The 22,955-nt window shown below is 40.3% G+C and overlaps 1 protein-coding gene across 4 annotated transcripts; it reads left to right on the top strand.

Moving 5' to 3' along the window:
* The first annotated feature begins 231 nt into the window (after positions 1 to 231).
* On the top strand, positions 232 to 22,023 carry CREB1 (cAMP responsive element binding protein 1). Of its 4 annotated transcripts, none has more exons than XM_009890195.1 (7): positions 232 to 241; positions 9,075 to 9,169; positions 11,144 to 11,244; positions 14,129 to 14,271; positions 15,738 to 15,920; positions 17,306 to 17,456; positions 20,456 to 21,373. In XM_009890195.1, exons 1-7 carry the CDS (start codon positions 232 to 234, stop codon positions 20,598 to 20,600), a joined length of 828 nt encoding a protein of 275 aa, XP_009888497.1. In that variant the 3' UTR covers positions 20,601 to 21,373. The 4 variants fall into 4 exon arrangements, with proteins under 4 accessions (XP_009888497.1, XP_009888496.1, XP_009888495.1 ...); XM_009890194.1 differs by lacking the exon at positions 232 to 241 and adding an exon at positions 5,438 to 5,559 and having other exon boundaries at positions 9,023 to 9,169; positions 20,456 to 22,023; XM_009890193.1 differs by lacking the exon at positions 232 to 241 and adding an exon at positions 5,446 to 5,559 and having other exon boundaries at positions 9,023 to 9,169; positions 11,120 to 11,244.
* Positions 22,024 to 22,955: the final 932 nt, after the last annotated feature.

The raw sequence follows: 22,955 nt of genomic DNA, 5'->3' as shown, positions 1-22,955 counted from the left end.
GCTGCGACATACGTCTGACGTGTGGAGCGACCCATGTTGCCTCAAGGTGTAGGTATATTGTATGGCCAATAACTGTCAGCGTAAGCATTAACTGATAACAGTGAATTGTCACCACGATGTTACTAAAGAGAAAGAAAATAAAAGCTTTCAGAGAGAAGTAGTGTGTTTTACTGTGCCAGCTGGTACAACTGAAAAGCACAGAAAGCTTTGGGGCATTCAGGACCTTCACCTATGAAAGTGGGTGGAAAGTTATGTCTGCTGTAACAGCCACAGTGAGGTATTTTGGTTCTTGGATTTAGTGCTGTTTGGGAAAAATCCTCCACCTTTTTTTTCAGTCCATCCTGGGAGACGAAAAGCAGCCTTGTCTGCGGAGCAGGAAAGCTCTGTGGCTCATGTGAGCAAGGAGAAACCAAGGAGCAGAGCCCAACGTTCAGGAGAGATGCTGGCGTTCATGAGGGTATTTGGGGTAGGACACAGAAAAAGAAGGAAGAAAGCAAGATATACCAGGGATACCACAGACTGGCAAGGTGTGGGAAGAAAGAATTATGTTTTCCTGGCTCTGAGCAGAGGGGAGGGGCGGTAATTCTGCTCATGCTCTGAATACACAGCATTGATGCTCACTTTAAATAACAGAGATTACGGGAGTTACCATTATCTGTAGCGCACCTAGTTCAGCATCCTGTCTTTAAGATACTGACGATCAGTGGGTACCTCAAAAGACTACTGGAATCGGCAAGTTTTACGTATGATGTAATCTTCCCCCCTCATGAAAATCTTTATTTGCATTTTTGAGGATTAGAGATTGATTTAAGTCTCATGAAGTTTTATTTTCCTTTCAGTTCCGCACTACTTTTGGTGTGAAATAACCACGCTAATTCTGGATATTCTTGGATATTCCTGTTATCTATGCATGTCTAACCCCTGGTTGAATCCTGATACATTGCTTATCGTCAGCAGCATCTATTTATGCAGTACATGAAGTACTATTGTCTTTGTTTTAATAAATATTTTAAATTTTCATACTTTTAGATTTGCCACCTTTCAGCTTCACTGTTCTTATAATCAGACAGTGAATGTTCCTTGTTTACTGCTAACCCTGTTACTAATTTAAATATATTTTTTAGTCTTTGAAGTATTTCTGTCCTTCCTGGGGAAAATAGTACAGTTCTATCCAGTCTCTTCATCCAACAGGTTTTGATTGCTGCAAATGCTTGCTTTCTCTGAATACTCAGATTCCACAGAACCCATTTTTAAGATGGGCTCCCAACCTCTGCACTGTAATCCAGTGTATCCACATATATAATTTTTAAAGGTTACCCTTGTCTCTTATTATTGTTGCAGTCTACCACTTTAGCGTTTCTTGTCACAGATGCATGTTAAGCAGAAATCTGAAGTGAACTATCTGCAGTAGGGCCCAGGCCCCCTTTCCAAGTTTATGCAACTAACGAGACAGGTTTATTTGGATTTCTCTACAGTGTGTGTAGTTCAGTTTCCCTGCATTCTACAACTGTTTGTATTTATTAGCATCCATCTTCTGCTGTGGTGGTGTCAATTCAGCTAGTATAGTTAGTTGTCTTCTGCTGAACTTCTTTCTCCCAGTCCTGATTTGGCTAAAAACAAATTACTGGGTGTCAGGTGAATGTTTCGCTCTTTGGCTGTTCACATCCGGAGTTTCAGATTGTTAGTAAGTATGTTATTAAGAAAGCATTAGTAAGTATAATACTAGCTCTTTTCAACTAATAAAGAAAATTGTGTATTACATAAAAGTCACGAGTTAAACCATCTCTAACCAGGTAATCTCATCAGCTTTCTTAAACTGTGTTCAGAGGTCATAGCCGGGGTGTTTTAGGCAGGCAGGCTCTGATTTTCCAACTCTGGTAGTTAATAGCTAACTGTTTTGTCAGTTAGTTTCATTTAGAATACTTGGTTCAAGATGAACTACAGCAATTACTAATTTATTTTTTTTTCTCAGAATGGGGGTGTGTGTCCTCTCCTGACAAGATGGAAAGTAGCCTGGAAGCAGGGAGGAGTGAGAAGGTGGTGTGCTCCCTCTGCTCCCGTTCCCCACTTGTTCCCCACCAGCACACTTTCAGATCTCCGCCTGCATTCAACAAGTCCTGGTGTGGTGGCTGCCAGGGACATCAGTGCCGGGGAGCGGGGTGGGCCACTGTGAACGGGGCAGGAGGAGCAGAAGGATGGGGTTGTGGGGTGGGCCTGAGCACCCACAAGAACAGTAAGACGTTGCGGTACCCATCAGCAAAGCTTGTCTAGACTAGGGGCATATGAGAGCTTAGAGAGGAGGCGTAAGGATAGGCATTCATTTGTGTGTGTGAGGAGGTTAAGGTATCAAACCAAACATCATTTCATATGTTACATTGCAAGAACTGATAGGAATTGACAACCTTCATTTCAGCCATTATGGTCTTCTCTGTACACAAAGCTTAAATACTTCTTATGTTCTAGCTGCCTGGTCTTGCGTATCTTGACAATCTTCATCATGCTGTTAAAGGCAAACATGAAATAGTGTAGTAATTAGTGTATCTGGAATGTGATGTCGTGATGCTCAAAAATCTGATTCCATCTTTTTCTCACAAGTTGTTGTAAAAGGTAGTAGTGAAGTTGTTAGAATACAAATACTGTGACGTATAAGTGCAAAGTAAATTGAACCGAATTCAAGAGTACTCAGAACCTGCATATAACACGAGACTTAAGAGCTTGTCCAAAAAACTACTCAGAACCTGCATATAACACGAGACTAAGAGCTTGTCCAAAAAACTACAAATCACGTTGGAAACTCGCTTAAACTGCACATGTCAAGATGTAAATCCTGCACGCAGCTTCCTGCATTGCTTGGTGCTTACTGTATGTTATGAGGAGGTTCCTTTCAGGTGTTTGCAAGTCACATTAAGAATTTGATTTCCCAAATGGTGCTGGTGTAGAGGAGGAAGCACCTCAAACAGTTAATGCTTTTGCTGATTACATATGCAAAAGATAATGCAAGTGTGGAAACCAGGCTTGTAAAATCAGAGGTCCTTTGCTGAATAGTGTGTGAGAGGATTGCAAATTCTTCTAGGAAAACATTGCATTTATCAGCAGTAATTTGGCAACATCTGCCTCTGCGAACATTGCTAAGTACCTGATTCGAGAGACTCCTCACTTGCACATTTCATCTATTTCTAATGCCATTTCTATAGCAATTGACTCCATACTGGAGTCACGGTTTCTATCAGCAGACAAAAGCAGCATTAGTTTTGCAACATACTTCAATTTATAGCTAGGAAATTGTTTTTTAAAGTTCTTTTCAGATACTTGGCTGGGAGATGTTTCTGATGCAAAAGATCTGCTCTTGAAATGGTTCTGATGAGGTAGTCTTTTGACTGGAGTCACCATGATACATACATAGGAATTGGGGAAAAGTTGTTGTTTTGCTTGCCTTGGACAAACTGGCTGATACTCACAAAAAAGTGATGAAACTAGGTACCTTCTCAAAAATGATAAAAATCAAAGGGAAACCTATGGTAGTCTGGTTTGTAGTTTGCACTTTTGAAAAAGCAGAACAGTAAAAAAAAAAATGGACATATAATATTGAGGACTAAGACTGTTAAAACATAACTCGTGTGTTAAAGTTGGGATAGAAGACCACTTAAACTGTTATCATTAATGAAGTCTTTGAGAACTGTTGGTAATGTATATTACAAATAGTAATAGTGCATAGGTTTTCTTTTGTCCTTCCTGGAAGATGGAATGCAGCATGGAGAAGACTTGGTACTGTAGGAAAGAATGGGGTTGTTATATTTGCATGGGCACAGCCTGTTCTTGAAATTCTTATAAAATGTAATGTCTAGACTACTTAAAATGCAGTGTTTGTTTTTTAAGGAAAATTAGGTTTAATTCTTTCCCTTCTTTTCATTTCCTAAGAGTTTCTAAACTGATGTTGGAACTAAATATTTGGTACTTAAACATTTCCGTGTTCACACACACACGCTCATTTGAACAGTTACTTTCAATGCTATGTATACAGATTTTGATTTATATACATTGATTTGCTTTCTTTTGAAGTGACATGCAGCTACTACTTTGAAATGCTGGTCTATCTTTATTGATTAGCAATCGTTTACTGTAAGACAGACATTTCATATTATACTCAGGGCTGAAATGTGACTCTACTGCTTTAGGCAACACATCTCCAAAGTGTTCTCTTTCCTGCAATACTGAAGTATAGTTTGCATTGAAATGGAAGTTTCCCTGGCTTTGTGTTTAAAATGAAACATCTTGAATGTGGTCATGGTACCACTCTCTACTGGCTCTACTGGTTGTTTTGCTCCAGCTCTGAAGAGAGGTGTGCTACCTTAGGGTAGCCAGAGGTCAGAGTAGATTGGGCAACACAGGGTGGTACACAGAATTAGTATCGTGGCTATGGAGGTAATATCCATTCTTAATATTTGGTATTTGGAGTTCTGTATAATACCATTGTATTGCTGTATCACCATTGGGCACATTTTCTTGTATTTTGAAGCTCTTTTTTATATATTGAATATTTTCATATCAGTATTTAAAGAAGAACTGAAAAGTAATTTTCACAGATCAGTGCAGAATTTAACATTCATTGCACTCTGCCTACATGCATAGTTTTGGAAGTTATGCAACCTCTTTTTATAGAGTTGTGTGTTCTGGTGATCCAGGCTTGCTCAGTTATTGCTTAGAAATACAAGTGTATTCAGAGCTATATATGATACAAAACTTAGGTCATGACACACTACTGTGTACCTCTAAATACAAAAATATTTATTTGCGGTAAGGTTCAAGTAGAAATGGCTTCCATCATTATGTATGCTGACTTTAAAACTACCGAGTAGAAAAGACTTAAGTTGCTGTGACGTAGGGCCATACACAGTCTGGTTGTGGGAAGAATTTGCATGGAGGTGTTGCGTATTTTAGTTCAGACAGAAGAAGACTGAAAACCAAGTGCCCAACACAGAAGCACTTGCTGTTGGTGATCTGAAAACTGCAGTTGCAGGGGGGGGAGGGAGGGCTGCAGCAGGGCATATTGTCACCTTGGCACTGAGGGAGTGCCCTTCCTGACGAACCGCCAGTCGTTATTCCAGATTGCGGAGGTACTAGATCATCGCAGTGCAATTGCCCAAGCAATTATTTTTTTTTTTTTAAGATGAGCGAAACGCATTTTTTTTTCTGATCTCATTATTAGAGGAGACTGGACCTGTTTTTCAGAAACATTCCACACAGAAAAATCAACCCGAGGCAGACACCTGGCATGAAAAAAATTTTGCCTGAATGCTAATAGTTTGGCAACATTTTAATAAGCAAATGAAAACAGTATGTAGTAATGGGAATTCAGCTGCAGTGATTGCTACCAGATCCACCAAGAATAATGGACTTGCATGCCAACCCAGACTTACGACAAATATTGTGATTGTAGGTAACTAAATGACCATGGAATCTGGAGCAGAGAACCAGCAGAGTGGAGATGCAGCCGTTACAGAGGCAGAAACCCAACAGATGACAGTACAGGCACAACCACAGATTGCAACGTTAGCCCAGGTATAAAATCATACGGTGTAATAGTTTTACCTATTGGATTTATTTTTTTTAAGAGGGATAATGTCTGCTCATGGGCCTGAGAGAAGGCTCCATTGGTACAATTCTGAAACAGGTGCGATGTATAGTTCCTTTAATATTTGTCTTCACATTTTTAAAGCAGTGGAGATTTTTAACTTCCCATCACACTAGTCTGTGTTAGTTCTGAAGAACTGTATGTGTGTGAACTGTGTAATGTTAACAGAGTAATGAATGAAAATATTTCTAGCATTCTTTACCACGACCATACCACTGAAAGATATTTTTTCAAAACATGTAATTTACTGTCTTTTTTATATTGACTGGATTGTTTTGCTGTTATGTTTTCTGTTAGAAACTTGTCTGTAGCAGTCAGTTTAATTCGGAAGAAAACAAACCGAAAATATAGATAAATAATGCAGCAAATACAACATCTTATCAGATGGGATTAATATTATAAAGATTATAATCAAGTGGAACAACCTGGCGTTTGACAGCTCGTGTTATCCTGTTGTCTCCAGCATTTCACAGAATTGTTGGCTGTTGAGAGGGAAAGTAGTAGATCATTTATTAGCCCCAAATTATTTTGGAGAGACAAGAAATGCGATCGCAGCTACAGCTCTAATTTTTGGAACCTGGTTTCGTTCTTGGATACACTGATGGTTGGCAGGAGCAACTCCATTGTGTAAATGAGTACAGAATCTGTTTGGCTCCCTTCTGTAACCATTTCATTTTAAAACTATTTGCAGTCTGCAAAGAACAAACAGCTGGTTTAGATCTTGCAATTTGGGGAATCAAGTGTCTTTTAAGTGGCACAAGTGTTAAATTGCTTACCATTTTATAAGTGATTACTGTCTTTTTCAAGTCATTGCACCTTTTGGTAAACCAGAGAGAGTACGCTTCCATTCAAGTGATAGTATAGGGACTGGAGCGGTGAAAACGCACAGGGTGATTTGGTTCAGTGAAGCTGTAGTGTGAATTTACAGGACACCAGCTGCCCTGCACCAGCTTGCCTCTTTGGGCCGTTTTCTCACCATCTAACTTAGGCACAGGGTGTAGGTGGTGTGAATAACACTGCAGTGTGAACTGAGTGGAAGTAGTTTATTTCTCTTGCAAAACCAGTAAACTGCTTCTCACTTGGTATGCATTAAGATTTAGTCCAGAGAGGCAGGAATGTTTCCAGCTCGTGTGCTAACCTCCGGGTAGCTGAACTTACGGGTATGTAGTGGGTTGAATGCACTCTACTCGGGCAAAACTACCTGGGTACTTGGATGAGATTTTTTTCTGAGTAAGAAAAAGCTATAACAGCTATGGTTAAAATCCATGTGAACCACAAAGGAATATGTTACATTTTTCCTAATTTCCTCTGTTGTCATTCGCTTGTATTATTTGCACCTTAGCTTTTCCCCAGGCTTTATATTCCTTGTGGAGGTGATACAACAGTCTAAACATAATTCCTTGTCTTGTTCACATCAGTGTTACGTTATTACGATATTTTTAATACGTGAAGTGGTAGTGTTTGACATTAGGGAGCGCCCTTAGAGGCTTAGGCACATCTAAATAACTAATTATGTCAATTTAATTTTTTCATTATCTCTTGTAAGGTCACCCCTCTTGTAAGCTTAGTTTAAATGCTGCATTTTTAGCGAGTTCAGGGTAGTTTTCAGAGTCAAAAGGAAACTCGTTCCAGTTCCACAAGGTATGAGTCAGAGACATCTGCGGAAGTTGCACTCTGCTGTTGGCTTAATCCAACTGCAGAGTGGCTTCCAGTTGATCAGCTTTGCTGTCATTGCCAAGGACTGTTTAGTCAGACATGCATTATTAAAAAAGGTCATTTGGTAAAGGAGTATAATTTGCCAGAGGAGAGTGTGCTCATGTTAATCTCATCCGCAGTTTCTCTCAGATGTGAGTTGAGTACCGCCATGTAACACTGCAGCCGTTTTCCTGAAAAAGTGAAGGTAAAGGCAAACACAAATTTGTGGATTAGGGAGAGACAGCTGTGGGGGAGAGAGGTCTACAATGTAATTCCCCTTAATTTTGTTGTTAAGCAAGATTTCCTCCTAAGTGGCGCATGTTTATGGAAATTCAGGGATCAGCTACCGCAGCTTTTTGAGAACCACGTGTTTGTGGGGACAGCAGAGGATTTACTTACAGAGCAGCGCTGTGAGATGAGGTAGGACAACGGTGGTGCAGCCCCTTCTCACCTCGCAGCTGTACGCATCGGATTTCTTGAAAATGCCATTGCAACACTGGAGGATTGTTAAATTTTTTCTGAGGCTGGGTGTCTAGGAGAGGGCTGGCTAGTCAACCCGGTCGTGGTCTGCAAGAGCTCATGTTTTCCTGCATCCCTTCCCGGAGGGCTACGGTGGTGGGTGTCAGGCACAAACGGTGGGCCGGGTGGGCTGGTATGGCAGCCCTGGCACCATCCTGCCTCCAGGAACCCCCTGGCCACCAACACATGCATGGTGTCACCAGGCAGGTGCCGAGTACTGGACGTGCACCAGTCCATCTGCCCAGACACGAGGCAATCTCGGTGTGTGGCCCATCTGCGGGCCATGGTGGTCCTTGTGACCTGGCAGAGTGAGACCGCCCCACGTGGCATGAAGAGCTTTTTGTGTGGGTACGGCTGTCCTCAGAGCCTGAGCCCCTGTGCAGGACACGCGTGGCTGTGCACGCAGCGCTAACGAGCCATGCTAAAGTCGTTAGCATTTGTATCCCGGTTGGCATAGCCGCTGTGCCTACAGGTCTGTGCTGGAGGAGCAGCGTCATGTTTAGGAACCTGAGGGTTTAAAACGCGGGCCGTTTCCTCATAGTATCCTCCTAGGAATAACTTTTAAGACTAGAGTTTGTTGACCCGTTACCCTGTATCACAGTAACTGCCTGCAAACCCGCGAGTTTTCTGTCTGAACACGCTGTCAGTTTTCTTCATTTACATGGACTTGGCCAACTACTCAATGCGGTTTAGTCTCCAGAAGGTCTGAAAGGTACGACTCCCTAAAAATTTTAACTTCTTACATCTGGCAAATACTTTGCATTTTCTTGAGTGAGAACAAAAATAGCTCCACTCCCATATGCTTCTTCTGCCTTTGACTCAGCAGTGTCTGTAGGTGTAGCAAGTCCCAGAGCAACATCTAACTGAAGTGAGCGAAGGTAATAATGTGTTTTTATTAGGTTACCTCAAGATAGAGACAGCTGTGTTTTTCTCATTCTTGTCAGGGGTTTTACAAGCGATGTTTTGAGCCTGCAGAAATTCTGCATTAGATTAATTTGCAAGTAGGTCAGATGTTGAGCTTAGGCAGTTCAGGGGGTTTTATGTTACACTGAAACATTCGGGTTATCTAACTGGGGTCTAGAAAACACATCATTCTTTCACCAAGAAGTGCTCTTGGTAGTGAAACAAGAAGATTTTGCAATAACCTAATTTATGGTCACTGTCTCTTCTTTGCAGGTATCTATGCCAGCAGCTCACGCAACGTCGTCTGCGCCCACGGTGACTTTAGTTCAGCTGCCCAACGGGCAGACGGTTCAAGTGCATGGAGTAATTCAGGCTGCCCAGCCGTCAGTTATTCAGTCTCCACAGGTCCAGACAGTCCAGGTACTGACTGAAGAACATTCCTTTTACGTGAATTGGACCTTTTGAATAGTTGAACTGGTTTCTGATGTGTTTGTGTCCTGGATTGTGGTTTTGCTTGTATAAACTTTAAGAGCGTGTACAGTCTTTGCTGCTCTGTGACTTTTTTTTCCATTCTGGTTTAACCACTCTTCACTTTCAAACATTGCTGAGTTTCATTTCTCTCTAGAATTTGGTTGGTGAGTTTAACAGCTTCATGGGTTTTCTTACAGTATTACTCTACTTTTTCTCTCCTGTATTTTCATACATCATTATGAAGTAAGAGTTCATCCTATTCTGAAGTGAACAAAAGGGATTTCTTTTATAATGTAATCTTTAATCATGAATGAGGCTGATGTCCTGGGATGAGAGTCTGCTACTTGGAAAATATTTACATTGGTTTACAAAACAGATGTCTGTATGTTAATGGTCCTTAAAATAGACCTATCAGTCCTCTCATAAAAATGGTTTTAAAATTTGCCTGTTGAATGATGTTTGCTTTGTAAAGCCTTAGCATTTTCTCTTCTGTAAAGCAAGACAGCTAATGCAATATGATGAGATAGCTTGAAGACATAGGAGACAAGTAGTCTGAAATATTTAAAACCTGTAACTTCTTTTTTTTTAACCACTTTTAGCCCAGTGTTACTGAATGCAGAAATATAAATTGCTTGGCATACAGCAGCTACATAGGGCAAGGACTGTGCATCATTCCTTTGCTGTTAGTAAACTGAGCTCAAAAAAAAGTTTCATTTTAAAAAGTAGGCATTGTGACTATTTGATATGGATATTTAGCTAGGTATTATTTTTATAAAAAAAAAAAAAAGCATGCATAATTTAAAACTAGGCCATTCTGATAATAATCTTTTGTTTACTCCTTGTCAGCTTTAGTGCTGAGTTTCTGGCAGGCTCTATCCTCCTCTGCCATTGCAGTCAAAAGTTGAGAATGCTCGCTGAAGTGAGCAGTTTTCAGATGAGGGCACAAGTTACTAGCCCAGGGGGGGAAGGTAAGAGACTGACAGTGAAACCATGCTTGGAATTCACCTGGCTCAGCGCAGAGCCAGAACCTGTTCGGAGTGCTGCAGTGATTCAAAGCCCAGTAGTTCACAGTCAGCCTTGGACCTATTCAGTCCCTCTATCTGATAACTGTGCGATGTGGGCGCCAGCAACCTTTTGGTGCCTTTAGGAATCTTCCCTACAGTGCATAAAATGTCAGGCTGTGAGCTATGTTTCTCACACAGACAATTCTCTATTCAATAACTATCGTTAGCTTTTGTATATTTGTCACGTGGATATAGTCCTTTGGAAAACAGTCTCTGTTTTTATGTATTGGAAATGGGGTTTGCAATTTTGGCACACTTGACATTTAAAATTATTGAAATGTGATCGATACAAACATTTTAGCTTTCCTTTGTAAATCTTTGTCTTTTTTTAGCACAGATGTTCAGAATTGCAGCACTGCATTATTTTTTAGCATCTTAATGTATGATATTTTCCTGACAATTTTCCCCCACAAAAGGCAGTCTCTCTATAGCATACCTACCTAATGATTTATAAATTGATGTTTCTTAACTTCAGTATTTCGGTCTGTGTTTCCAAATGTTTCTGCTGTCTTAATTTGGTTTTAGTTTTTCTCTCCCTGAATTTTACTAAAAAATCTTCCTTTGTTTCCCTAAAATGGATGGAAACAAGGAATCACAGAAAGCAAAAAGTGTGTGGAATTACTGTTTATATTTTCTTATTGGAGTATTTAAATTATAAAGGACATTCTCATAGGAAGATAAAAGACTGTGGTCATTCTTAACTGGATCTGTTACTAAACAGCCTGCCCTTTCTGTTCATTGCCTACGTAGAAGCACTGTAGAATACTTGCATTGTAGTTTTTTGCAGGATGTCAACATTTCCTTGAAATAAAGACATTGGAAGTGTCTTGTTAAGCTTGATTGCTGTTCTTATTTACAGATCTCCACTATAGCAGAAAGTGAAGATTCACAGGAATCAGTAGACAGTGTCACAGACTCACAGAAACGAAGAGAAATTCTTTCCAGACGGCCCTCCTACAGGTATGGAGGTTAAAAGCAGAAGCATTTTGCTTGATGGATGCGTTCTTCACGCGGGGAGACAAACAGTGTGATTGTATAGTTATTTTTATATTTACCATTAGACTGAAATTTCTCTTCTGCAATGTCTTTCCATGGAATAGGATGTAAAGAGATAAGCAAATAGGAGGAGGAGGAAACCTCAGCTGTTACACTCAGCTAAGACAGAAGTGAGCTGAGAATAAACTAATTGCCAAATTTGTGAAATGTTGAGGTATCATTGCGCTAGGTGCCTTAGAGCTAGCTTTAATATAGATACTTAATACATGAAATATACTGAAGCTTTGCAAGAAAGTGGCTTCTGTATAATCTGTAGTCTGCAAAAAATCAACTCTATTGTTTTTCATTATTGTTGAAATGCTAGAGGCAATCAAACTTAATTCCTTTCTCCCATGAGACTTTCAACAAACATGTGGTGTTCTGTGGCTCAGAGAGAATTTCTGCTAGGGCAAAATTGGTTGTCTTTAAAGTTCAAGAAGTCAGGGTATGAGTTGAATGTAGTGATAGGCATCTAGTATCTCTAGTTGTCACGGCAAATACTTCTGTGGTAAGACCAACTGAAGTGCTACTTTGCATGGTGTTACTCATATGTTACTTTGTTAATCAAGCCCTTGTACAGCTTTTTGTGGCTGTACTAAATCTCACTTTTCATTCTTAAAACATGCCAAATAGCATTAAGGAACTGCTCTGGAGTTCAGCGGGTTTTAAGTGACCTGAGGATTCCCGCTAATTCAGAAAATTCCGATGCTCCTTTTTTCTTTATGAGCATGGCCTTAGAAATACAAGCTAGCCTCTAGACCTGAGCACATCTCACCCATTTATTGTCTTTTTATAGCACTTGCAGATTATTTTCTAACTTCTCCAGCAGCCTTCAAGGCTGTTGTGTTGAAAATAGTGAAAATCATTGCGGAAGATCCCTAGCTGTAATAGATCTGGGAAGATACTTTTATTTGTGAGGAGCAGTGTTGCTAACTTCAGGGCTGCCGCAGACTTCCTTGCAGTCTGCTTCTGCAGTGAGACACTTGCTTTTACTATATATGGAAGAATAGCTGTATATCGTGAGATGACAGAGCTAAGCAAACAAGCAACAAAACTTGAGAAGAGGGGGCTTGTGCATGCTAACTTCTCATTGAGATGGACTCCTTTGCGCGCGCTGATGCTACACCACAGCCTCTGTCCTCAAACCAGATCCTGGTAACTCAGGAAAACTTTGTAATTGTAAAACTTGTATAGGCAGCTCAGACTCTGGGCTGGTGTAGGGGTCGTGTCAGAAAGGCTGAGCTGGACTACAGCTGTGTGTAGCGAGTGCCCGGTTGGCGTTATTCAAGCTGCTGTAACTGGCCCCAGAGACAAGATAGGGTGCGGATGGGTTCACGGAATTGAAGAGCTATACCTCTTCCTCAGCAAACGCTGCTTTGATCCTGCTATTGAAGTACATCACGCGTTCCCCGTGTCAGTTCATAGCACCTATATTTGTAAAGCTGCCACCTTACCTTCTATCTTAAATCCATCTTTATGGTGGCAAAGGTAGGTTTTAACCACCAGATCGTATCTGATATGAGCTTAAAAAGTGGTGAGCTGTAGCTTCTTCTTTTCTATTTTGAGCTTCTTGGGCTTAGTTCCTTGTCCTCCGTGCTCTCTCCATATTTTTTCATCTGTTTCATCCACTAGTTTTTCTCGTCTGACACCTAGGTTGCAGACCCTCTGGACGGGAGCTTTTTATTTGTCCAAGTGGTGCTTGGCACAGTGGAGTGCTTGTGCAATGCTAGGGTTCCTGCGTGCACACCAAGTCAAAACAGCAACAGCAAAGCTCTGTTTGTCAAGTTGCTTAGCAGAGTGACGGCTCTCCCCAGATAGCTCCATACAGATGTTCTGGCTCCCAAAGCTTTAGGAGCCTTACTTAAGAAACGAGTGTTGTCTTGGAGCTTGGGGTCTGCAGCTGTGTTTGCTTCATCACATTTCAGGCTCTGGTGGCAATCCCCAGGAAAACATACGAAGAGAATGACAAAAATGTTGCCCTTTACCTAAGTAGCATTTTGCAGTGACAGAATATGCCACCAGTGAAAAGGGCTCGGCAGTCCTCTGAGGGACAGCGTTTGGTCTAAATGATGCAAATTGCAGTAAGTGCTATGGTCAGGCTTACTGTCATGTTCAGTGGGGCCCGTAGCAGTGATGTTTTAGCAGTTTGGGCTTTGGATAATTAAGCCGTGGAAGTATTAAACAAACTATTCTTTCATTTACCCATGCTAATCTTACAGCTTTCTGAGGCAGGGCACCTGTAAACATAGCTGTGTGACTTCACTTGATCACTCAGCGTTGTCTCTGAGGCAGGTGTTAGATTATAAACGGGTTGCCTTTTACATGCATTTTATCTAATTTCCCTTGTACTCAGCTCTCTGGCTGAGGCCTTTATGTTCTCTGAAACAAAGCAGTTCCCCTGATGTGAGGAGATAGGTTTTTGCGTATTTTTGCTTTCTTCAAATCTTTATGGGGCTAAAAGCAGGAAACAAGAAAAAATGGACAAGAAAGAAACATGTTTTTCAGACAAAGAGAAGGTTGCGATAGCTGTATCTTGGGTTGAGAAGAACCTGTTGAGGGAGCGCAGCTGTATCTTGTGTTGATAAGCACAGCTGTTCTGTGCTGGCTCCCTCACCCATCTGTGCATGGCACTTTGAACAGTCCTTTCCAATAAGAGTTTGAAGAAAGTGCGGGCTTTTCATTCTGCACCCATATTTTCCTTGCTGGCTTACTGCACTCTTCAGTTTTCTCCAGCATTATGTATCAAATAGACCTTTTTTATTTTTTTTTAATTTTTATTAAAATCTCTACAACACACTGTCTTTGCCAGAAAAATTTTGAATGACTTGTCCTCAGACGCCCCAGGAGTGCCAAGGATCGAAGAAGAAAAGTCTGAAGAGGAAACAGCAGCACCTGCCATCGCCACTGTTACGGTGCCAACTCCCATTTACCAAACCAGCAGTGGGCAGTACAGTATGTAGTCTGAATTTCTCAGTGGTGCTAGTAAGTGGGGATGAGAAGATGAAGAACTATTATTTCTGTAACTGTTTGGACTAGGACAAAGCAGGAGGTGAAAATAAAAATACTTTAATTTGGCTGTTTGATAACCGTGCCTTCTAAAAACTTTCCTACTGTTAAGTATTTAAAATGTTCAATTAACATGATGGGACTGCTTGCCAGTTAGTGCAGCTCATGCATCCTGAGGCAAAGTATGAACTAACCATAATGTTATTACAAACTTTTTCACTTCAGGAACCAAATGAGGTAATTTGGAAATTTCTTTTTTTCCTGGCAGATTATTAATCCTGGTTCACAAAATTGTAACCTCATTAATCGAAAAAACATTACAGTCTGCAGTTACCTTTTTAGAAAGTCCTGAAAAAATAAGAACTTCAGCAACCTCATTTAAAATATTTAATAAATATACATTTCTGTGGGTTTTTTATTCATTAGATTTTACAGCTATAGTGCTTTGACTTAAAGGGTTGAGGATACAGCAGTAAAGCAGAATTCACACACTGTCTCACACAAACAAACACAGTATTAAATATACAAAAGGGAGAACTACTTGTTTACATCTTTCTCTTAAAATCTCTTTAAAATTTTTTATCTCTGTTTAATCCTTAGCCACTTTGCCTAATACTCTACTTAATTTTACTGAAATTGATGTGGTTAACTCTGCTTTCCAACCATAACTGTAAAAGAAACGGTTGTGTAGATACTTGAGATTTTGGTGTGTCTGTGTGTAGGAACACAGTGAAATTCTGCGGAATCACGAATGGGGGGTGATGTCTCAGTACATCTGCATGACAGGATTGAGGGAAAGAAAGGGGAAAAAAAGCTAGCAAAGTAAGACTGCTTGAAGGAAAAAAAAATAGGTGAAAGTGGGCCTTTATGAATGAAAACACTTCTAGGAAGGTGCTGAGGAAGTTGTAAAGAAGGGGGGATACAATCAGAAGAAAAAAAAATGCCAAAGCAAAAAGAAGGTGAGAGACAAGATGGATAGCAATAGCAGCAGAGGAGATTGAAGGGCATAAAGCATGGAAGAGGAGAGGAATTTCAGATGAGAAGAAAACAGAAAGGACTGAGAAAAAGACCTAAACCAGCCAAGAAGAAAATCCTAACTATCAAATTAAAAATTACTGCCTGGGGGAGGATTGTAGCTCCTCTGTGTGATGCTCTTTTATCAGAGAAACTAATTTCTTTTTTAGGCTGTGCTTTTTGCCCCCCCCCCCCCCAAGATGGGTCTCACCAAAAATTATTTTCAAAGCACAATTTCTTTAATGTGTATTAAAGCCATGTGTCTGATTTGAGGGTGTATAAAGGTTCAAGGGATTTAACTCAGATGAGTATTCTTCCATATCTAGGTGTAATACTGTAAGTTAATAAGTAAATTAGTGTCTTAAATGGTGTGTGTCGATTTTTTTTTTTGTCTTCAGTTGCTATTACCCAAGGAGGAGCAATACAGTTGTCTAACAATGGCACAGATGGAGTACAAGGTCTCCAGACGTTGACAATGACCAATGCAGCTGCAACCCAACCAGGCACCACCATTTTACAATATGCACAGACCACAGATGGACAACAGATACTTGTACCCAGCAACCAAGTTGTTGTACAAGGTGAGAAACTTCACAGCCAGTCATTCTGTATAACATTTTCTCCACGCAGATATAAGTTGCCAACCTAACTCCTTCAAATGTGTCAGGAGACAGAATTAACAGCTTTGGCACAGATGAGGCTCCAAAATGATTAAAGGAAATTCTGGACAAAGGTATTTCTCACATTTTCTTGCAGCCTTTCCCTTCATGTTGATAAAATTGTGGATATTTTGGGTTTACTTCTTAAAACAATATATTTATTTTTTGTTTTCCATGCTGTATTTCCTGCACTTTGTCCACATAATTTTTTTGTATATGTTCTGCAAAAACTGATCCCACTTCAGGGTTGAGTTCTCCCAGATAGTCATCTGCAACAACAATAAATTTAAAGTGGAGCATTAAAGTTAGGAAAGAAGGGTATTTGATTCTTTCTATAAGGACTCTTTACTTTATTAGTAATTTTTTCCACTTTTCAGTTACAAGTCACAATTTCTTCCTATTGTGGCTTTTGTAACTAGTCAAGTACTTAATTATTGAGTGTCGGAGTCATAGAATAATTTAGGAAAGTGTCTTATGAGAGGATTTGATCTAGCCCTCCACTTAGAGCAAGCAGGGCTACTTCAACTTAGAATAAGTATATGTTTTGGTTTATTAAAAGATGTTTATTAAAAATAACAGAAAAGTGTACCCCTGCTTTTATGATAATAAAGCAGGCGATTGGAAAGTTAACCAGTGAAGAGATCTCCAGGCATCAGTGAAAATACATAGCCAAGAAAAATACTGTTGCTGCATCAATCTTCTGGTTTTTGTGTTCTTAAGGACATGTGATTGCTTTAGGTGGTATTGTATTTTTTAACAAGCTCAGGCAAATGTAACACACTCCTAGATTACAATAAGCAAGCAAAAGAAACCCAAGACCTTGTTCATTCTAGAGAAGTAGTGAAGTTGACTGTTTAGTTTGCACTGTCTCTCTCTCGTTGGAGTAAATGCTACATTTCTACACCCTTTTGTCTGTGCCAAATACACGTGCAGTTTGTCCTTTTGCAGATAGACATTTGGAGCATGGCTAGAAATACTGTTTGCCATCCTTGATCTTCTTAAAACTGCTAAAACTGCCCAAAAAACAGAGAAGTAAAAAGAAATTTATTAAGGGGGAAAGAAGCACAGCAATTCAGCAAGACAAATCACGTTATCAAGCACAAGCGAAGACTTCTTCAGCAGGCATGCCCATAACCTTGTATACATTAATAAACTAAGACTGGGATAGCAATGATGACCCATATGATGGGTCATCTCTCCTGTACTGTAGCCCAGAGTGAGTGGTTAGGTAGATGACTGGGTGCTCTTCACACCACGTTTAACAGCGCTGTCACCAAATTGGCATCATGTTCCCTTGTGTCTTTCAGCTGCCTCAGGAGATGTGCAGACCTACCAGATTCGCACCGCCCCTACCAGCACCATTGCACCAGGCGTAGTCATGGCATCCTCTCCAGCACTTCCAACCCAGCCAGCAGAAGAGGCCGCACGGAAGAGAGAAGTGCGTCTAATGAAGAACAGGCACGTACATTTAAATCACGTTTTTTTCCCAGTCAGCTACGCGTAGAACTAGAGTGTTAAGCACTAAGAATCCTCATCTTGCTTAGTCATTTTATGAAATGCATTCTGAAGAATTTGCCTTTATTTAAAGATGCAAAGCATAGAAGCACATCTGCTAATGCCATGTATTGTGACTATGAAACCTTATGTAAAGGTGTCAGACTCATTCTGGGAGGTGTGTGAATTTGTATGTTGCCATAAGGAGAAAAGTCATTGGTGAGAGACTTGTATGACTGCATATATGTTCTTACAAACACTGAGGTGAGTTGATTTTTTTTTTGGTGTTAGTACATTCATGCAGTTTCCTTTCCTGGATTCTGTACCTTAGCCTTCTGCGTGCATTCTCCTTGCTGCTGGCCCACCTGCACTCTTCACGAGTGCTTTCTTGATTGTCTCACTTGTTCTCTTTAGCTGCCCGCCCTTTGGGTTTTATCCTCTGGAGGCAGAAGGACTCAAGGAAAGACTAAACGAGCAGCTACTCCTTTTTATGTGTTGTGGAGCCAGTAGTGGCAGCAGAGGGGCTGAAAAAGAGAGAGAGAGGAGATTTGACCCTGTAGGATTTAGTGAGCGAGGAGGAACAGCCAAGCCTACTGAGGTGGGGGCTTGGTGGAGGCAGTGAAGGAAGGGAACAGCAGAGAGAAGTTTGGTACGATGCTCCTTACGACTGCTGCTGTGAGAATGGCCTGAGCTGAACCATCACACCAAGCATGAAGTCCATCAGCAGGCCACAGATTTGATCTTGCATGTGACACTGTGACATGGGGAAAACAGCAGTGTTTCCCTCCCCTCCAAGGAGGGGAAGCCCCACAAAACCACTGTTTACTTCATCTGTCAGTCTGAAAAAGCTGTTATGTTGTACAGGTGCACTGATCTTCTGTAGATTGCTAAACTGTGAAGAAAATAGAAAGTTGCATGAGCCGACCCAATGCCTGTCTGAGGGGCTTTAATTAAGTAAATAATGCTGAACAGCAGAGTTCACTTTTTTAAACGGTTTTTGTACAGAATGTCATCCATCTCCCCTTTTTATATATTTTTCTCATATCGGTGAATAGTAGATGTCACGCTTTCAGGCTCTGCATTTGAGAAAAAATTAATTAGCATTCTGAATCCCCTCATTTAGTCAGCAGTCTTATTCCAGTAAAAGAAAGCTTTTGTGTTTGGGAAAGCCAAGAAAAACAATGGAGAATTACCCCCACTTGAGTTAAATTGACGGCTTCTGCAACAGTATCATGTTGCATGTGGTGCCTTTAGCCTGCCTGCTTAATGGGTATTTGCAAATCTAGGCTCCGTAGCAAAGCAGGGGAAAGGGATATAGAGAGGCAGATGGTGAGGTGGTACTTACTGCAGGATTATAGTGTAAATATTCATAGATATTATTGTGCAAATTTTCTGTGTAAATTTTACATTTTAAAAGCTCTCTTGTAATTCAGTATAACTCTTAACTGTTCATAATGAATAGCTAATGCACACAGACTTGAGGTGGCTTAATACACAGCCCAAGCTGGCACAAAAATCACAAAAAGAGAGAAAAAGTTGTCACCCAAGAAGGCAGATTAGTAGTTTGCACTGGGAGGCACTTCCTGATCCAGTAGTACTTAATCTTTTGATGACACAAGTAGCAGCCCGAAATGACTTAAATTCTCAGCGTTGCACATGGCCCACTGAAATGCTCCAAGCATGTGCAATTGTCTTTGTAGGAGTGACAAATGGATGGATACCTGAGTCCTTTCAGGGCTTACAAACTAGGTTTTCTTCATCCTGTCTCATTTGTGGAGCTGAATTTCAATAATTACTTTTAAAGTGTTCTTACCAGGTAGGTCCTGGAACAGACATTGTTTTTTACCTAGTACTACAACTACTGTTTATCTGCTAAGCAGAAGAACCAGGTTCAATTTTGTCCTCTTATTCCCAGAACATTGACTGTATCACCAATCTATGTAGTATTTGCAACGAAGGGACACTCACACTCTCCTTTTGAGGCTGCTCTGGTTTGCATCTAAAGGTTGAGGGCAAAGAAGCGTGTACGTTTATACGTGTCTGCAGCGTGCCGCTTTGACAAGCTGCATTACAGGAGGAGAGCCCTCTGTCTGGACTCCCATCCACCTGCCTTGTCCTTACTTTGCCCGTTGGTGCCGTTACCGGTGCTGTGCAGGATAGCTTCTGCCTTGGCGTTACTGCCTTCAGGACGCTCAGCAGCACATTAACACTTTTCGGGTATTTTTTCATTGGTGTTCTTTGTATGTCACCAAGTTACCTACGGGCAGCTCAGTCTTTACAAGCAAGCCGTAAAAGTTTGACTGTCTGGAGATGTGCTTCAGCACATTGACACTGCCGTGTTCTTGACGCGACAAACAAGGACTAAAGAATTACATAGTTGCTAGTGACTGTTTTATTTTGTGATTTTTTTTTTTTTGAGTCATTTATAGTATCTTTGCAGTAATGCGGACATTATAAATAAAATGAAGGTATTGCTCGAGAGCAAAGATATGAATGCTGTAAATACCACTTTTTTTTTTTTGCACCAGTTGAACATCCTGACCATTGGTATTTGTTTGGGCTATAGCAAAGGGAAGAGTTAAGACTGTAAAGAGATTAATAGATGAACATTGGTGTTACCCATGCTTTTATTATTCATCTATTTACTGTAATAAAATAAATGAAATTGTTGCAGCAGCATTCAATTCAACCTAAAGGCTCTAATGTAAATCCTGCAAGCAGAGTTTTACTGGTGCTGACCTACTGGGTTCTGCCTGTTGAAATGATCCGTGGATCTTGAACGTGTGTTATTTGTGAAGAGCAGTTGTTGTGAACTCACCCATTTTTTTCCTCACTTGCATTTCTTAACAATACCTCCACATTCTAAAAATGGCAGTACTAGGTAAGGGTTTGACCTGAACAGTTGAGTTGCCCATGTCTGCAAGTAATTGTTCTGGATTTGAATGGCCTTTTTTACTTTGCAGAGAGGCAGCACGTGAATGTCGCAGGAAGAAAAAGGAGTATGTGAAATGTCTAGAAAATCGAGTGGCTGTGCTTGAAAACCAAAACAAGACACTGATTGAGGAATTGAAAGCACTTAAGGACCTTTACTGCCACAAATCAGATTAATTTTGGATTCCTATTTTCACTTGTCCAGGTGGGATAGAGACTGGTTCTGGCTATATCCAGAAAGACAAAGTAAACTTTTTATTTTCTAAACATTTCTTTTTTTCTATGCGCAAAACTGCCTGAAACAACTACAGAATATACTTCATCTGTGCTTTGCATCAAACTGTGAATGTTCAAGTACTTGCCTCCACTCCGCCCCCTACAAGATTATTTTCATCATCAGTTTCAGCGTGAAGAAGAACAGGCTTCTTTCTCGTCTCCCCAACCTCTTCAAGGAGTAACAGCGGTCGCTTGGGAAGTTACTGTGGGGAGGGTCTTTTTGTAATGATTTCAAGAATTTGTGCTGAGCTCTTCCATTGCCTTAGAGACAGAACCACCCCAGCCTCATGGTCCAGAGAACGGTGGGCCACATACGTGGAGCATGCATGGTGCGATGAAGAAGCGATGGTTGCCAAATTGGTTTCACATATTCATTATGAACTATAAAAACACACGGCTAAGCGGCATGCCAAATGAAAGGCTCTTCACAGTCACGTTCTTGGTGTGGAGATAACATACCTTTTTCAAACTAGCCCAGGAGGGGGTTTGATTTTTAATCTGTATTAAGCCCTCCTGGACTAGTAAAAACTTCTCCATGCCTCAGAAACAAATGCATTGAAATGAGCTTCACTGGTCAGTTGTTGCTTCTCGAAGCTTACGTGTGCAAGTGTGTTCAGCATTCCGAATGCACAGAAAGCAAACGCCAACTTCATAGGATACTGATCGGGAAATGATATTTGGAATGGGAAAGGAATTCAGAATAAAAAAGGCACAAAAGTGACGTTTCGAAAACAGTCACATAGTAAGCAAGGGTAACACGTGGAAGCACTACCTATTTGTATGCAGAACAACTAAGCAGTTGAAGCACAGCCAACTCCACATACATACTCCCTGATGACAGTATAGTCTGTGTCCCAAGTCCTCTCAAGAAGTGAGGTTGTTTCTGTTTCCCTACCACCGTCTCACCTAATGGAAATTAATGTACTCGGTGGAAACATCAGCCTGGTTTGCTAGATTCTTTTGCAAACTTTGAGGCTGCCTTCTGTGCATAAATTGCAGTATGACAAATACCAGGACAACCTCAAATACTGAAGAGGACTTCAAACACAAATATTCCAACTTCTGCTTCGCAAGGGACAATATTAATTATTTGAACCTGGCCAGGCTAGCTAAATTCTTAGTTTATTCAGAAGATTTTTTCATGTAACGTGTCAGATTTCCCAAGTAATTTATTCCTGTAAGTAAAATTACTCATGTGCCTCAGACATTTGCAAGATCAAATTTTTTTGGTGTGCACTGAGGAAATGTGATCTTTCCCACATTTACATTGTTAAAAAGGTAGTTCCCGTTTAAAAACAACTCTGTACTTAAGTATTAGGACTTCAAAAGAACCATGCTCAAAAAGAACCAAACAAGAATGTCAAGAAGTTGTTAAAAAGATTGTGTCAAAAAGAATCATGCGCAGTTTGTTTACTGGCCCCCTGAAGCCAGTCTCTTGATACATTAACTTGGGTCATTTGATGGAGTAAGTTTACTTTGGGCTTCTGGTCAAACTTTTATGTATAGAGACATAGGAATACGACTCTGGTCTGTACTAATGCCTCTAGCAAAGTATTAGCTAATATCTTTTTCCCATTCACACTACCTGTTTTTAAGACGAAATTCAAACACAAGCTTCTAAAAGGTTATACAATCAATATGATGTTATAAGAAGAACATTTGGAAGACTCCAGGCAGTTGAGTCTCAAACAGCTAAGCAGTATTAAAAGTTCTAGTTTTCTCATTTGAGAGGGCATTCAGTTTCTAAGAGACTTTAAAAGAAGCGGGGTTGAACTTGTAGCGTTATTGTTAAATCTAGAGTTATCAGTAATTTCAAATTAAGTTTGTATTTCAAGAAGAAAACATAAATATCAGAATTATGAAAATTCATTTTCACAAGTTTTGAGGGGCTTTATAAATGGTCTGTTTTTATCTGCCATAGAGAATTGATTTTCGTGGTTTTATTTAATGGAAGATGAATTTATTAATTTAGCAATGCAAATTTAAAGAAGACCCTAAATTCTCAGCAGCGCTTTTATAAAAATTGTGGGATTCTTAAAGTCAGAGGATACGAATGCATACAACGGTTACCAGTTTTTCAGAACTAGAGCTGAAGTAGAAATGTCGATAACACAGGAGTCCTTCCTGTGAAACATGAAGAATCGTGATGGCGTAATTTACAAAGTTATGTGGAATGGTTCCTCCAGCTTTGAGAAACACGGAAAAGGCTGTACATGCCTATACATTACGGCTGTTTCTTTTGTAGAAACATCTGTT

The sequence above is a fragment of the Charadrius vociferus genome, unplaced genomic scaffold (assembly GCF_000708025.1).
Source record: "Charadrius vociferus isolate BGI_N301 unplaced genomic scaffold, ASM70802v2 scaffold147, whole genome shotgun sequence".
NCBI lineage: Eukaryota > Metazoa > Chordata > Aves > Charadriiformes > Charadriidae > Charadrius > Charadrius vociferus.
Note: the sequence above shows the minus strand (reverse complement) of the source record. Positions and strands in the feature narration are given on the sequence as shown.

What these genes read in the sequence shown, in the direction of transcription:
- CREB1 (XM_009890193.1), top strand. Translation starts at nt 5,446, where the DNA reads ATGACCATGGAATCTGGAGCAGAGAACCAGCAGAGTGGAGATGCAGCC. An exon ending in TCCAGACGGCCCTCCTACAG is followed by an intron (nt 11,245 to 14,128) that starts GTATGGAGGTTA and finishes TGTCTTTGCCAG; the next exon opens with AAAAATTTTGAATGACTTGT. An exon ending in GTGCGTCTAATGAAGAACAG is followed by an intron (nt 17,457 to 20,455) that starts GCACGTACATTT and finishes TTTACTTTGCAG; the next exon opens with AGAGGCAGCACGTGAATGTC.